This window comes from Tasmannia lanceolata, unplaced genomic scaffold (genome assembly GCF_043159265.1).
Source record: "Tasmannia lanceolata isolate RefF3 unplaced genomic scaffold, GAP_Taslan_0.1 ptg000044l, whole genome shotgun sequence".
Classification (NCBI taxonomy): Eukaryota; Viridiplantae; Streptophyta; class Magnoliopsida; order Canellales; family Winteraceae; genus Tasmannia; species Tasmannia lanceolata.
Window position 1 is genome coordinate 22,084,466 of NW_027518721.1, and position 15,807 is coordinate 22,100,272.

Consider the following 15,807-nt stretch of genomic DNA (forward strand, 5'->3'; position numbering starts at 1 on the left):
ATTTTATTTTGGTTTTTTATTTTCTAGCAATTGGTATGCTGCTTTTTGGTGTCTATTTCTATAATTAGGGTTTTCTGATCTTTTGGATGTTCTGTAATGGAAGGATATTATCGGAAAACTAACAGTTTCTATTGGATTTTTTTTTTTACATTCTTATGAAGAAATGTGCATAGTAGTATAATGGAAGTTGGGATGCTCCTTACCTCTTACAAATTCAACTTGAATCTTCTTCTTTTTTCTCCGTCCCGTGCATCGCACGGGGTGTTTTACTAGTATATATATATATATATATATATATATATGTGTGTGTGTGTGTGTGTGTGTGTGTGTGTGTGTGTGTATGTATATATATACACATACATATATATATATATATATATATATATATGTGTGTGTGTGTGTACATATACATATATATATATATATACACATACATATATACACATTCACATATGTATGTATATACATACATACATATATATATATATATATGTATATGTGTATACACACACACACACACACACACACACACACACACACACACATATATATATATATATATATATATATATATATATATATATATATATATATTGTACCTTCAGCTTTTAGCTTCTGGTTTAGTTCTACTCCATTAAAACCACACATGGTATATGGTTATGATTATTTTCCTTTTCCCTTTTTATTCTACATACATGTAGCATTGTTTCATCTAAACAGCACATTGTACCTAAAAAATAAAGCTCTTCATAACCACTTTACAATGGCTTCCATACTTGACAGCTTTAGGCATTTCCGCAAAGAGCATATTTTTTAATTTCAGCATAGTAAAAAAAAAATACCCTATCAGCACATGGAGAGATAATGAAATGAAAATGAAAAGTGCTGGCAGGACCACAATCTTATTATGTCCCACCTCTCCTAAAGTTGTCAAAAGATATGATAGGGTACGCAATGCGGCAACAGCCATAGAAGGACCGGTATCAGGAGATTCCAGCTGCAAAGCAAAAGAAAAATTGTTTTCAGTTTCATGTAGAAAACCACATAATGAAACATTCAGAAGTTTAAGGCCTATTTAATCAATTAAAATCAAGGCTTGACAATTTCTGCTTATAATAGATGGAGGCATGTTATCAAACCTTTCTCCCTAGACGAACCAAAAAAACCCTTTGAATAGGCTCAGTCATCTGATCAGTCACGCCTACCCGAAGAATATATAGAACACATGCCTTCAAAGACAAATGGCATATTAGAGCAGCAAATAAAAACGTAGAGCACAAAAAAGATATCAAGGATACTTCCAGTGTCAGTTCTACGTAAAAATGCATATTCATTCTATATATAGCGAATTTGCTTCAAGGTGCCAAAAGAAATCAATTTAATGATTTCCATTCATTTCAAAAGTATCATAATTTTAATCACAACATTTAGAACAGTTATGTGCAGTCTTATCAAAGATTGACAAAAAAAAACAAAAAGATAACTAGTGTCTAAAAGAGTAGTCGTAAGAGATATATCATAGATGAATCGAACAGTATTCAAGAGGAAGTAAGATCAGGAAGTTGATATCTTAATTCTTCTTGAGGACTGAATGACCTTACATATGATGTAAATGTGTAAAGAAAAACTACGGTTCATTTGAACTATAACATCCAACAGCCCCCTTCACACTGATATATCTTCTTGAATGATAGAAACTAGAAAGCTTTCTAAATAAGAAATGGTACTGATCCCCTTGCAGTGGAATTTGTGAAAAAATCAGCTACTTGATCATGACTGAAAATATACTACAAACTATCATCAACGGATGGATTTTTCGAGTGAGTTTCTACTGATGTGTCAAAGAATTGAAGATAGTTGTGACCACCCCCCCCCCCCCACCCCCCTTGTGACTCAACGTTGGTGTAAGGAAGCTTCGGTGGTACTGGTAATGGCCCAAGACTAGAGGTCTCTCCAGGTGTGTTTGAAGGTGAACATGGTGCCTTGTATGATTCCAAAGCCTAAGATGTGGTAGGGCAAGAGGAATCTACTCTTGGAGCTAATCTGTCGGTATGATCGGTGATTTGGTAGTTCCAGAGGAAGTGGCTTCCCTTCGGCAGATGCCGATGAATTTCTTGTCAGTTGGGTTGCTTCCTTCAATTGTGGTTGTGCCCTCTATTAACCTGGCCTGTGTAGGCGACAAAAGTGATGTAACCCAAATATCTGGAGCCCTTATCCCAGTCAATGGTGTATCTCCCTTGACTATGTGAAAACGGTTACATTTTTATGAAATTCTGCCTTTAAGAATGTTAATTGTTGATTCACATGAAAATATTACTTTTTCAAAATCGATTTAATTGCGCTATCAAGAATATGAGTTTCAAAACGGTGTTTCCCTAATCATATACATGGTCAACATTTGTTATTGCAATGCATCATGATATGGATTGTACCATTATGTAGTACCATGACTGGAAGTATATGCTATGATCGCAGTGTTTAAAAATGCGGTTATGACGCGGAACGCGGCCAAAGAAAATCCTTGTCGACTCGGCGCGGACGCGGCAAAGTCATATGAGTTGTAAACTTTTTAAAAAAAAAAAATAAATGAAATAAATATAAAAAATATAGAAATGAGATAAAAAGTAATAAGTATTAAAAGAACAATAACCTCAGATTCATTAAATGAATAAGACAAAATATGCTACCAGGTGGCTGGTCTCTATTGCAAAAGTGTCCCACTAAATAACTTTTTGCAAAATTACCTAGCAGATTAGTAATAGATTCAGAAAAATGATATATTATGCCTCCTTTTTACTGGAGACAGCCCCCTCTAGTGCAAAAGAGTAGTCATAAATAAACTACAAGGGGTTGTCCCAAGTTAAAAAAATGTGACAAGTATATCACTTGCCAAAGATTTAAATGAACGTTAAAGAGGCATGATGAAACAGCTGTGGCGTACTTCGCAAAGACGCTTCCACAGATTTCATAAAAAAAAATGAAATAAAAGGTCAAATATGTCACTTCTCTTCTTTGTTGATTAGTGAAAGCACATGTAGCCATGACAGCTCAGCCTGCCTTTATAGCTATCCAGCAGTAGCGTGTGCCAGCACATAATGAAAATAAGGCATGAGATATCCCCCGCCTTTTGTTTACTTGGGACATCCCCATTTAATATATTTATAGCTATTCAGGCTATCCCAAATTCCCAAGTAAAAAAGGGCTGAATATATCATTTCCCTTTAAAAATTCAATTCTCGCCTATATTTTTTCAACTTTTGAGTCCCACACAGGACATGATAGTATGGCATGATCCAACGGCTCATATCTATTGCATCTTTAAGCACTAGGAAAGAGAAAAAGTGAAACAGTCTTTTCTTCTTTGAAACCTCTTCTTTTCAATGTGAAAACAACCAACAAAACCAGGCGGTGAAAACAAATTTTTGCTGAGCGACGGTGAAAGGCGTTTGTCCGAGAAATCAAGTAGGGCTTTTCTCCGGATGAATGTGAATCAACTCCCTACCAAAATGTATAGGTAAGATTTTATAGTTGCCCTTGTTTTTTTCTTTTTCTTTTTCTGAATCAACTCTCTGCACATGAAATCTTGTTTTTTTTTCTTTTTCCTGAATCATTCTCGTTCGACATGACTTAGACTCGGCCGAGTCTGTGACTCCTTGATGCGGCCACCACCATTCCGAGTCGACTCGGCCGAGTTCCGACCCGAGTCAACGAGTTTTTAAACACTGATTGCATGCCAAAATCAAGACATGTACAACCATACATCGGGTGTGATAGTAGCTATGAGTGGGTGGCCATTGAGTCGTCCTTGGGATGGCAACCTAGAAGCTAACTCTGATGGTAGGTGCAACCGTGCAACTCTCGGATGGCAAATGCATCTCTGTGGGCCTAGTGTCCTCGGGGCAGTATGGCAATATTGCATGCCAAAATCAAGACATGTACGACCACCGACCATAGACCCACCGAAATGGTGTAAGGCAAGGTAATGGGGTTATCCACAGAGAAGTCGTGATTACCTACGCTAAACCCGTCTTGCCAATATGCACAAAGACCTGGATAGAACGCTCATTGTGGTAATTCGTAGGTGGTTGGTTAGTGTCTGGGCAGGTGGGGCACAACACCGTTTCCACTATGCTCACCTACCACATGTTGACTTGCATATTGATACACAGGATGACATCCATACTGGCATATGCTGCATGGTTTAGTTATTGAGATGTTTCCTTTATATTGTGGATGATTGGTATGCTTCAGCATGTTAGTTTCATGTGCCCGTTTTAATATCATGCATAATCTGTGATTTCTCATATTCTGTTACAACATGTGATAATTTATGTTTTAGAACATTTAGTTGAAAGGATTAAACTGTTTGTATTTCACCTTTTTTTTTTCCGAACGATTGTTTGTATTTCACTTCCGCTACCTTATTCATGATTTCCAAATCCTTATTTATAAAATGGAATTGTAAGGCCTTAAATTCTTGATTTATCTTCTAGTAATGTTGGATTTCATGCCGTATGGCCCCATGGGTTTCTCAATGATGAAACTCACACCTATAAAAACATTTAAGGTTGTGCGCCTTATGAGGAGGCAGGATCAAATGGGGAAGCTTAGAGATCGTGTGCAGAGTTGTTGGAATGGCTATTTAGCCTTGACAGGTGGCCCGTCTTAGTTTAATTTTATTTCAGTCTATCATGTCAGTTACTCGTGTTAAACATTTTAATTTGATGATGGTGGTTTGAGATTAATCCTCATGAAGAGGAATTTATTATGTATGTTGGAATTTGTCTAAACTTAGATTTAATGGCATGTTGAGTCCTTAGTTATTCTTTGTTTAAAAAAAATTATAGTATATTATGCAGGTTACTTGTTTCTTTCCATAGCGATCCGAAGAAGGATTCCAGGTCGTTACCGGCTCTCAAAAGGTGACAAAGTATTATCTGTTAGTCAATTTATGAAGGATATACAGTGCTAATTTGAATTCACTACTGATGCATTTGTGGTGAAGGACCTCAAGGGAATCATTACAAGTGGAATAAGTCAAAACAAGTTGATCAGGTCAATAGCGGAGGTGTGCCTCTCTTGCTGAATCACCTCCTTGTACTGCTAGTCATCATTCTTCCGGCGAAGTAAGAAAATGAAGTCCATCCATTCTTGAGGGTTAATGACCTTGCATAGGAAGCGTGTAAATGTGTAGACAATAATACCCTTGAATACAAACATAATAGAGTGTGAACGAGTATTATAGATTAAATAATAAATAATAAACATATAATGAATCTCCCAATCATACAAAAAGAACTACTTCGCAGATTGATAGTAACTACCAATTTCACTAATCCACATACATAAAAGAACCAATCCCCTAAGAACCATGAGAAATGCTGATTTTAGCAAGATCCTGAAATCCTGAGCAAGTAATAATTAACTTCACCGGGCAGACAAAGACACATGGACAAACAATTTTTCATTATTCATTTCATTATTAAACAAGAATATTCCAAGAACACGACAAAAAATAGTATTATGAAATCGAAGAAGAAAGTTACCAGAGCATGTGCATCCACAGGGGAATCCCCATGAAGCATGTCAATAGCCTGAAGTGCAAATTTTTGAAGCTCGCTATCAGGAAGGAGGTACTTAAGACGAGTGGCCTGCAATATGTGCGATTTAAGACCCAGAGGAGAAGTTTATGATCCATGCTTGATCAAAAGCATATTGAAAATTCAACAAATTAGTAAATGATAAACCAAATTCGCTTTCATATTACTTGAAAGGAGCGTATCATTAAAAACAATAAAGAATTACTGCAATAAAAGCATGTCATATCATAGTAACTCAATATAGTAAGACACCATTGTTTTGCTCAATAGATTCTATTTACCAGTTCAAACCACAAAGAAGATTAGTAGTGCCCACAACTACAAGTTGAGAGATATCAACACAATTACAAATTCAATTGAGAACAAAATAGGCTGGTTTACACTAGTTTTTTTAACCATAAAACTGAAATCATGGATTGAATGCATGATATCTTGGTGCATAAATAAATCAAAGGATCATTAAAAGATATTGCAGGAGAAAAGACAAAGAAATCCATTATTATATCATTATGCATAAATACATCAAAGGGTCATTAAAAGATATTACAGGAGAAAAGACAAAGAAATCCATTGTTGATGTCACTAGCCATTGGAGTCAAAGCTGAGGGAAAATCCCCATACTATTTGAGTGAAGAATTTACTAGGCATTTTTCTAGAATTTTCTGAATTTGCTACGATGGGTCTTGTAGGTTTCCAATTTGGGATGAAATCCCACCTTTGTGACTTAATGCACTTAAGAAAGTGTAATGGCAATAGATTTTGAGGGGATTTTCTGTGTTTTAGAATTCATTCTTACTGGCTAAAATGTTAGGAATGATTTTCAATATAAATACAGGCTAGAGGAACAGCCTAGGAGAAATTGTTTGTGTCTAATTGTCAATACGGGATTGTTGTTTTCAGCACCAAGCATACAATCCTCTGCTGAGTGTTTACTCTCGAGATCATGGCTACTACTTGTTTTCTCCTTCATGCAGAGCACTGGAACATATCTATGAAGCTTGTTTCCTACAAGATCTGAAACCACACTGCTGAACTTTTTTGATCCGATTCAAGATTGAGACTTATTTTGGGGATGGAGTTCATTCGCTGCTTACGATTATGATTTAAAATTTTGGCTGAAACTCGAAATATTATGGTTTCAGCCAAGGCCGAAACGAAATTAACCATGAACCAGTTTTTAACAAGATTTCAAAATTTTGTTTTCACCCTTATTTACAAAATGTCCACCAAATTTTTAAAATTTTCAGCCGAAATTTATTGATTTCCACCAAAATATTAAAGATTTCCACCAAAATTGCCAAAATTTCCACCACCAAAATTTCAGACATTTCTGCGGAAATTTTAAAAATACCCAAATTCTAATCAAATTTTACATGATTTCGGCCGAAATTTCCGCCCAAACTGAAATATTTCGATTTCGGTGGGGGCCGAAACCGACACCGAAACTGAAATTTAAAACCTTGCTTACGATGTTATAAACCTAACATCTAGGGAATAGTGCATTGAGCCTTTTCCTTAGACATCTGGTTACAACGTGGTCATCCTTGCAGATTTTAGCTTTCATGCAATAGTCTTGCATGCTCAAAATTTTCAAAAGATCTATGATTTATAGATAAAATGTTATTCCGATGTACATGGTGCAAATAGTGGTGTCAGTGCCAATAGCAAAGGTAGAAAAATATTTAAGATTTGTTTATCTTTGTCAGCATGCTTTGTGGGCCCATCCTAGTTGAATCCAAGGTGGGCCCACTTTTCATTTTCAATGTAAATAGTCATGAAATTTTCAAATTTTGTGGGCCCATCATATAAATGTTGAGTCTCTGACTAAGCACAGAAAGGGGAAATATTTGTTTGTAAGTTATTTCCTTCACATTTCATTTCATTTCATTAACATAGAGAAAGATATTTGGTAGGCAACATCATTGGAATGCACAACAAAAGTAACTGTATCATTTGCATAGTATATCATATCAGCATGGAACCAATAGCACCTCGTAACTCTATATGGTATTAACATATTGTTGGGGTCCTTGGAGGGATGACTGGTCATTGTACTTTCTAATACTTCATTACATTGTACTTCTTCATTGACTTTACAGTTCCAGACAAGTGCGACAATGCGTGTCACTTGTTGTTGAACATGATTAAGCCATTATGGATGGCTTTCTTTCTCATGTGATGGTTTCTAAGTATGTAATTGTGCTTATTCTAGCATCTCCCGAAGCTTCATCTTAAAATTTCATCATTTTAACATATACATCAATGTGGACCACATCAGGTCAAGGGATTTGACTGCATTTGCAGACTGAACAAAGGAGTTTTATGCATTCTATGTTTCATATTAATGATCGTGTACAATGTGTAACTCTCATCTACAAACACACTTATTTGCTTAGGGTCTCTAACCCAGTAAATGAGATATAAACACCATACTCTCCATTCTTAGGCATGGTATTCCTGCAATGTTGCCTAAGAAACTTAGTCATAGTGAAACCTATAAATTCATGACAGTGATACTAAAAATAGAAAGTGTCATCCATAAAAAGTAATGATTCAAAAAATGAGAAACCAAATTGGCTTCTAAGGGCATATTATGCTAACAGTAGCACCCCCAAATATGTTGTGCCTCAGATCTCTAGGATATCATCTAATGTTATTCCATTTTCAAAATTAGGGATCTGATTCTCCCACGGTACAACATCACTGCAGATGGCTCAAGGTGAGAAAACAAGGGCTCGCGAAAAACAAATAGAAGCAGCTCTCATGGCAAGCCAATAATTCCACCACGGTACAACACCATCGCAAAGGGCTTACAACAAGAAAATAGGGGTACATGACTCACGACAAGCAGCAGCAACTCACTAATACCATTGAGACTTCCGGCAAACCAGCACGATTTTGGTTGGGTTTCCAAATAAAGCTCCAGATCTTACGACTTAAATGATGCATTTGAGAAACTTTTTTGGTGCTTGCATGAAGAGTATCATCACACCACCCGAACCACCCTAGCAGTGGTTCTCACGAAAAGAAGCTTCAAAATATCCTCTATCATTGCCTACATACCCCATCTATTAATAGTCTCACCTTTAGTGTTTTATTACTAAAATCCCGTCCCAAAACCAAAGATTTAAATTTCAGTTTTTTGTCGGTTTCTGCCACAACCGAAATTGAAATTTTTGGTTTCGGCCAAAATCATGTAAAATTCGGAAATTTGATTTCAGTATTTTACAAGATTTCGGCCAAAATTTTGGAGATTTCGACCGAAATTTCAGTAATTTCGGTGGAAATCTTAAAATTTGAATGGAATTTTTTAAAATTTTGGAGGAAATGTTGAATTTCGGCGACATTTCAGTGAAAATTTCAGATTTCGGTGAAATTTTGCAAGGGTTTATGTATGCTGATCTACATGAGATAAGAAAGAGAGTGGAGAAGAGAGGAGAGGAGAGGAGAGAAAACATGAATGAGAGAGAATGATAGAGCCTTCTACACACTACCTATGAAGCACGGATACTGGTACGGGGTGCGAATACGACACGATACGGGCACGTGGATACGTGATTTTTTAAGATAGGATACGGGTACGTTGGGGGTACGTTGAATATAATATATTTTTATGAGTAATGCTAGGGAAATCGAGAGTAGGACCAAAAAGGGGACCGAACAAATTGTTTCACGCCACAACATCACTAGTGACGTGAGCAATCCCTTGAGTTTAGGGAAATCATCCAAAAGTAAATTTTTCTTTAACACATGGCATATTCTCATTGCGGGTCCGATTTTAATTTTGTCGGTCTGCTCTGAAGAAGTGATATGGTCGGTCTCCTTCTCTCGTCTCCCAACGACGATTTTGAGGAAATCCAAGATTCTAAAATCCACATATCCAAACGGCCCCTATGATCTTATCTCCATGTTGGAGATGATCAACAATTTATAAAAATAGGATATGGGTACGTTGGGCCTCCGGAGAGTGCAGGTGCGCCCGGGTACACCCGATGATGTTTGGGTGCGTACCCAATACGCACCCAGGGAGTACGTGGGTGCACTCGCAATCAATACGCACCCAACACGGGTGCGTGGGCCTCTGGAGAGTACCCGTGCTTCATAGCACACTACTATGTACAAGCATAAATAGACTAGGTGGGATAAAATTTCGAAGTCTCAGGAATTGCGCACAGTGTGTTGCGCACTCCCTTTCTGTTTTTTTAGCCGACGGACTAGAAAAGAGTTTCTAGTCGGCAGAATATATATATATATATAGTCCGTCGGCAATATCCAGTAGTTGATCTTTTGTCTGCAGGAGATCCCGCCCAATCTGCATCACTGAATCCCTCTACTTCTTCATGTCCATATTTTCTAAAGCACAAGCCTTTACCTGGAGTACGCTTCAAATATTTGATAATCTGAATGACAGCTGCCCAGTGGAAAGTATATGGAGAACACATAAAGCGACTAACCATACCCACTGCAAATGATATATCTGGACGGGTGACAGTCAAATAGATTAGTTTCCCAACCAGTCTTCTCTATCGACTAGGATCATTCAGCAACTCTCCCTGAATAGGAAGGAGTTTGACATTTGGGTTAGCTCAGACATTTGGATGAAGGGTCACTTCAACTTGAAGCTCTGATACCCTGTTGATTTACATGAGAGAGGAAAGAAGAGTGTGGAGAAGAGAGGACATAACACATGAATGGGAGAGAACAGGAGTTGTGCACAGTGTGTTGTGCACTCCATTTCCAAGATTAATATATATATATATATATGAAGAAAGTGTCTCTAGTGGGTCGACTAGTCCCCCGACCAAAAACACAGTGGACCCACATTGTTTGGATGATCCAAAGCATTCATTTGATGGGCCCTGACATATATAGGGTGTGCCCAAAAAGTCATCTCCATAGGATAATCCTAACACTTCGATTTGAGTAGGTTAAAAACACAGTGGGCCCACGTTGTTTGGATGATCCAAAGCATTCATTTGATGGGCCCTGACATAGATAGGGTGTGCCCTAAAAATCATCCTAAAAATCATCACCGTAGCATCATCCTAACCCTTCGATTTGTGGAGGTTAAAATGGACGTGTATAAACCTCCACAAATCTGTCTATTTCAACCTCCACAAATCGGAGGGTTAGGATGTTCCTATAGAGCTGATTTTTTAGGCACACCCTATATATGTCAGGGCCTATCAAATGAATGCTTTGGAACATCAAAACAATGTGGGCCAACTGTGTGTTTGGTCGGCGGACTAGAGAAGGTTCTGTAATCGACCAACTAGGGACACCTCTCTCTCTCTCTCTCTCTCTCTCTCTCTCTCTCTATATATATATATATATATATATATATATATATATATATATATATATATATATATATTACATAATGACCAATATACCCTTATTGCGTTAATACATTTAACAATGTACTTTCGGTGTCGGTCCCGACCGAAATCCGAAATTTTGACTGAAATTTTGGTATTTCTGTCGAAATTTAAAATCATACCCAAAACATGTTGAAATAAACATTAATACCAAATTGTGTTCTCCTAAAGCTGCAACACAAATAAAATAAAGACTTAGCTTTAATGGCTAAAACCCGTAGGCCTAACCTAATAATCTCCTAGGAAAAATTAGGCTTTGCTACTTCATCAAAGGGTTTCCTCCTTGTATGAAAACCCAACTTTTCTACCTATTATGTAATTAAAGGTTGGCAATAGATTTTGAGGAGATTATGGGTTTTAGACTTTTTCCTTGTTGAATAATAGGTTAGGATTGATTTCTATATATTGTTGTTTTCATCAACAAATATATAATCCTCTTTTCAGTTTTTCCACACCAAATCATGGCTACTCCTACTTGTTTTCTTCTTCTTCATGAGGAAGGCTTGAAGATATCTATAAAGCTTGCTTCCTACAAGATCTAAAAATATGTTGCTGAATTTTTATGAACTGAATTGGGATTGAGACTTACGTGGGAAGGCTGACTTCTTTCATTGCTTACGGTGTAATTAATCTATCCTTTGGGAAATAGTATTCTTTCGTTGCCAGCAGTGTTGTAAGCCTTTTTCCTTTAATCTCCCTATTTACATAGTTGTTATCCCTTACAATCTTTGCCTTTCCAGTAATAGTTTTGCATGTTATAAAAATTTCATATTTGAATAATTGTCTAGACCCTGATTTTAGATGTAACTCTTCAGATCTACACCTAGATCGATACATCTTGTGTTGAAGTTGTTGAATCATAATCCATAGGAAAGCCTAAATTATCGATTTATGATTTTAATTTTATAGATACAAATTGATCTAAAATAAACTAAAATTAAGAAAATTCCATCAAGTTAATTAATCATGTGCTAATCATGAGTTAGTGGCTGTAACTTAATTACCAACTCCTTGCATCATATATTTAAAGCCAATACCTTATCACCCACAAAATAAAAATGGCACTTAAATCTGTAAGTATTACCTGTAAAAAGAAGACCCACGATAGTGTCAGTCCAAGGCGGAGATCCTTCGAGCGTACTCCACTTGCTGCAATTTAAAGCAAACGAGATAAAGATATGCAATTCCAGGGAAGAATCAAAAGCGCCATAATTAAGGTTTAGATGATGAAGCAACGGTGAGAAGAGCGGGATTTTGTATGACCTGTGCACGATATGCAGAAACATGTGAAGATAAGACGTATTAAGTATTAAGCTGCAAATAAAGATAATAAAGCAGCAGCAAATTATTGCAAATTAGTGATATTGTTTATATGTGAACAGAAAAGCAACTTCGACAAAGCACTCAAGCGACCCTAGACAGTTGGTTATGTCAAGGATCTAGAATCTAGATATCTAGGACAGTAAGATAGTTGCAAAAGGTGATAAGTAGGAAGTAGTAAGTTTAACCCAACCAAAAAAAACATAATGTGGAAATGTGAGCCCTATTCCTAGCCTTAGGAGCAGAAAAGTTTAGCTCGGGGACATGTGGAATGACCGTGGTGAAATTTCCTCCAGGCCACACATGAATAACACCCCCCAACCATATGTGGCCATGTGACCCCAATTCCTAGCCTTAGGACTACCAAAGTTTAGATCGGGCACATATGGCATGATCATGGTGAAATTTCCCCCATGCCACACATGAATAACACTCCTAACAAGAAGGGGTTGGCCCTGTAGCTGAATGGTTGAGGCTTTGTTTCTCAACCTTGAAGCCAGAGGTTCAATCCCAGCTTTACCTACCAAAAAAAAACACCCCTAACAAGCTAAGTACAGTGAGTCAAGTAATCTTGCCTACTTGATTAATAATATAGCGAAAAAATAGATGAAGATGACTAGCAATATGAATTATTAAGACTCGGATGACGATCAAAGCTATGATGAAAATCACAATAAGGGCGATGAAGATGTAGAGATAGATCCAGAGAAGGAAACAATTTGAGATTTGGTCAGTAATCACAACAAAAGAAGCCGACGAAAATTGGATGAGTAAAAAATCTTCAGGACCCACATTAGATGTGGGGGAAAGGCATAGATGGTAATCTTCCATGGAGATAGTAGTGAAAATATGTTTGTTGAGATAGAAAATTTTACCTGAAAAAGGAGAAAGTAAAAAAGAAGAAAAAAACCTTCGTAAAAAGAAAATCGACCGCACACTAGGTTTAAGTTAAAAAGGAGAATCATAAATACAAGAAAAGAAAATTAAAATGAAGCCTTAATAAAAAGGAAAAAGGAGTTGCTAAACCTACAATTAAATATAAGGGAGTACCTAGATTTAAGGAAGGTAAAAAAATTGTGAAAAAAGGAAATGGGTCATCTCCATTTCAAATAGGGGAAAGTAGTGAAATTTCCCATGAAGAAAATTGATGAAATGGAAGCAAAAATAAGGGATGTGGTGGAAGTTGCCAATGACCACAAGAAAAATTCTATAAATAGAACAGGGATCCTTTTGGAGGGGCAGGGATCCTTTTGGAAGGGGAAGAGGAGGAGGAGGAGGAGGAGGAGGACTTTCTCCAAAAAGAAGAAGATATCATTAAAGACTCATCTCCTTCGAAAAGCCCAACAAAAAGGGGTTCCTCCGAGAAGAAGAAGATACATCTTCAAAAGCTTTATGCTCCTGGAGAATATGTTTATACTAGTTTGGCTAATAAGACTATGGATTGTATTCCATTTTTCAGTGGCTTAAGGAACAACGCGCATGAGATTTTAGATTTGGCCCTGTTACATGATAATGTTCACTTAAGCATCAATGTAGCACGCGCGAGGAGGGGCACGCGCGCACACATCAAATGCATGAAGAAATTCACAAGGGCATCGAAGCAAATCACGATTTGTGGAAAAAGAATGAAGAAGATTACGAAATCATGATAGTTTTGACAAATAAGCGGTTGACAAGTTACAAGCTATGATTGTGGACACGGACGCTAGTGTTGCGTGTCGACACGGACACAGAGTGTCAGACACGGCAAACCCCCAAAATTTAGAAACGGGGACACGGCTAACATAGAAAATATAAATAATCTTGATCTGTGGATATAGATTTGTGTGCCGAATTTCGACACACATATGGGGTGTCTCACATGGAAACCCCTAAACACTTAGAAATAGTGGCACACCCATACACGTACATACATATAAAGTTACCGTCACTTCTAGCAGATATTTAGAAGTGTCGAAAAGAGAGTCGACACGTGTGGACACGGGTGTCGTGTCGGACATGACACGACACGTGTGTCAACAATAAATTCAAAGTGTCAGCCAAATCATAGGTTACAAGCAAAGAAGTTGTAAGATCCTCTAGAAGATTAGAACAAGCACATTTAATAGAGCTTCCTCAAATTTTAAAATGTCTTACTTTTAACATGGTCGATCGTTATGATTACTCGGGCCATGATGTTGATGAGAACAAATGACAATTCTAGACGAAACACATTGCCATAGCAGATGGGAAGACCGTCTTTATCAGCCAAAGAGCACAAGATAGATCGCGTGTCAAACACAAGGGTCAGCAGTCAACTGAGAGCATGTGGATTCAGATTCAGCAAAAGAATTGCAAGCGTTGAACCAGGATCTCAATGGTATTCTGTATAGATCAACTCAATGGGGTCAAGTTCTTCCCTGCTGTGGGGAACTGATGCAGAGCATGGAGAAAGTTGGCCATCACACAAGGAAAGAGAAACCAATAAATCCAGAAGACAAAAGGGGCAAAATGACCCTGACATTGGCAATGATGACATCATCCGAGTGGGGTCCACCTGGCACGTTTGGGTAGAAAATAGGGGAGCATGGTTGTTTACACTCAGTATAATTTTTTATTAGTTTATCAATTTCTAGAGTAAGTCTATCTGGGTCTTATCACAGAAGGTTTACAAGAGTTTAGGGTTTTCTTGCAGTTATTTGCAAACTTCTACTAGAACAGATGAAGAGCTGAAGTTTAACTGGATTCATTCAGGAGTTTAGGTAATATCAAAGTTCATTCTTTATAGAACTTTGAAGAGTTCTTACAGTTTATTGCAAAGAAAAGCTATTGTTGCATGGTTTTTTCATTGGTATGATTCCGTTGCATGGTTTTTTCATTGGTATGATTCCAATCCCTCTTCTCTTTATTCCTACTTGTTTCTGATCATTTAAGTTGAATTCTCTCTGCTTTTGCTTGTGTTATTACCTCATCTGTGTCAAAAAGTTCCATAATTAGCAGAACACGCAATTAAGGGTGCAACTCGGGTCGGGTTTAGGCCAACCTGAACCCAACCCGAGTGACCATTTTCCCAACCCTAACCAGAGTCTCAACCAGACCCAACCCGCATAAAAAAATTCAACCCGAACCCAACCCGAGTTGCAGAAAAGAAAACAGAAATCACTATTATTTTATTCAAAAATAAAAATCCTAAAAAAGAGAGAAGAAGTAGGAAGAAGAAAAACTAGGTTTAATATAAAAATGGTGGAAAAAATACCTAATTGGCCACTGCAATTTTCGTCTCAGCCTTCAATTGATGGTGGTGTTGCTGAGGATATTCTTGAGTGGGTTTATCTGAGATGAGGTATTATTCCTGTAAATTTTTCCTAACCCCAACCCCATGAAACACACAAAGCCACAAACCCTAATTACATTTGAAGACCTCTGCCCGGTTCCACTCATGGATGATCAAGACATTGCAAACAAGACACCTGTGCTAGAAAATCTTCTTAGTGCCCCCTCTTCTAAACCTGCCCCGCCATCTCCCACCC

At 37.3% G+C, this 15,807-nt stretch overlaps 1 protein-coding gene across 5 annotated transcripts in view; it reads right to left on the reverse strand.

Annotated features, from left to right (window-relative positions):
* SWEETIE (HEAT repeat-containing protein) overlaps positions 1-15,807 on the reverse strand; it is a 135,689-nt gene that overhangs the window by 109,145 nt on the left and 10,737 nt on the right. For 4 of the 5 annotated variants that reach the window (XM_077374177.1, XM_077374174.1, XM_077374173.1 and 1 more), the window contains exons 7-10: positions 12,063-12,127; positions 5,547-5,651; positions 1,140-1,229; positions 917-997 (exon numbers count right to left, since the gene is read on the reverse strand). In XM_077374177.1, the coding sequence (XP_077230292.1) occupies positions 917-997; positions 1,140-1,229; positions 5,547-5,651; positions 12,063-12,127 (341 nt within the window). Of the gene's footprint in view, positions 1-916; positions 998-1,139; positions 1,230-5,546; positions 5,652-12,062; positions 12,128-14,434; positions 14,492-15,807 lie in introns of those variants that run through there. The other variant, XM_077374178.1, reaches the window with a different exon arrangement.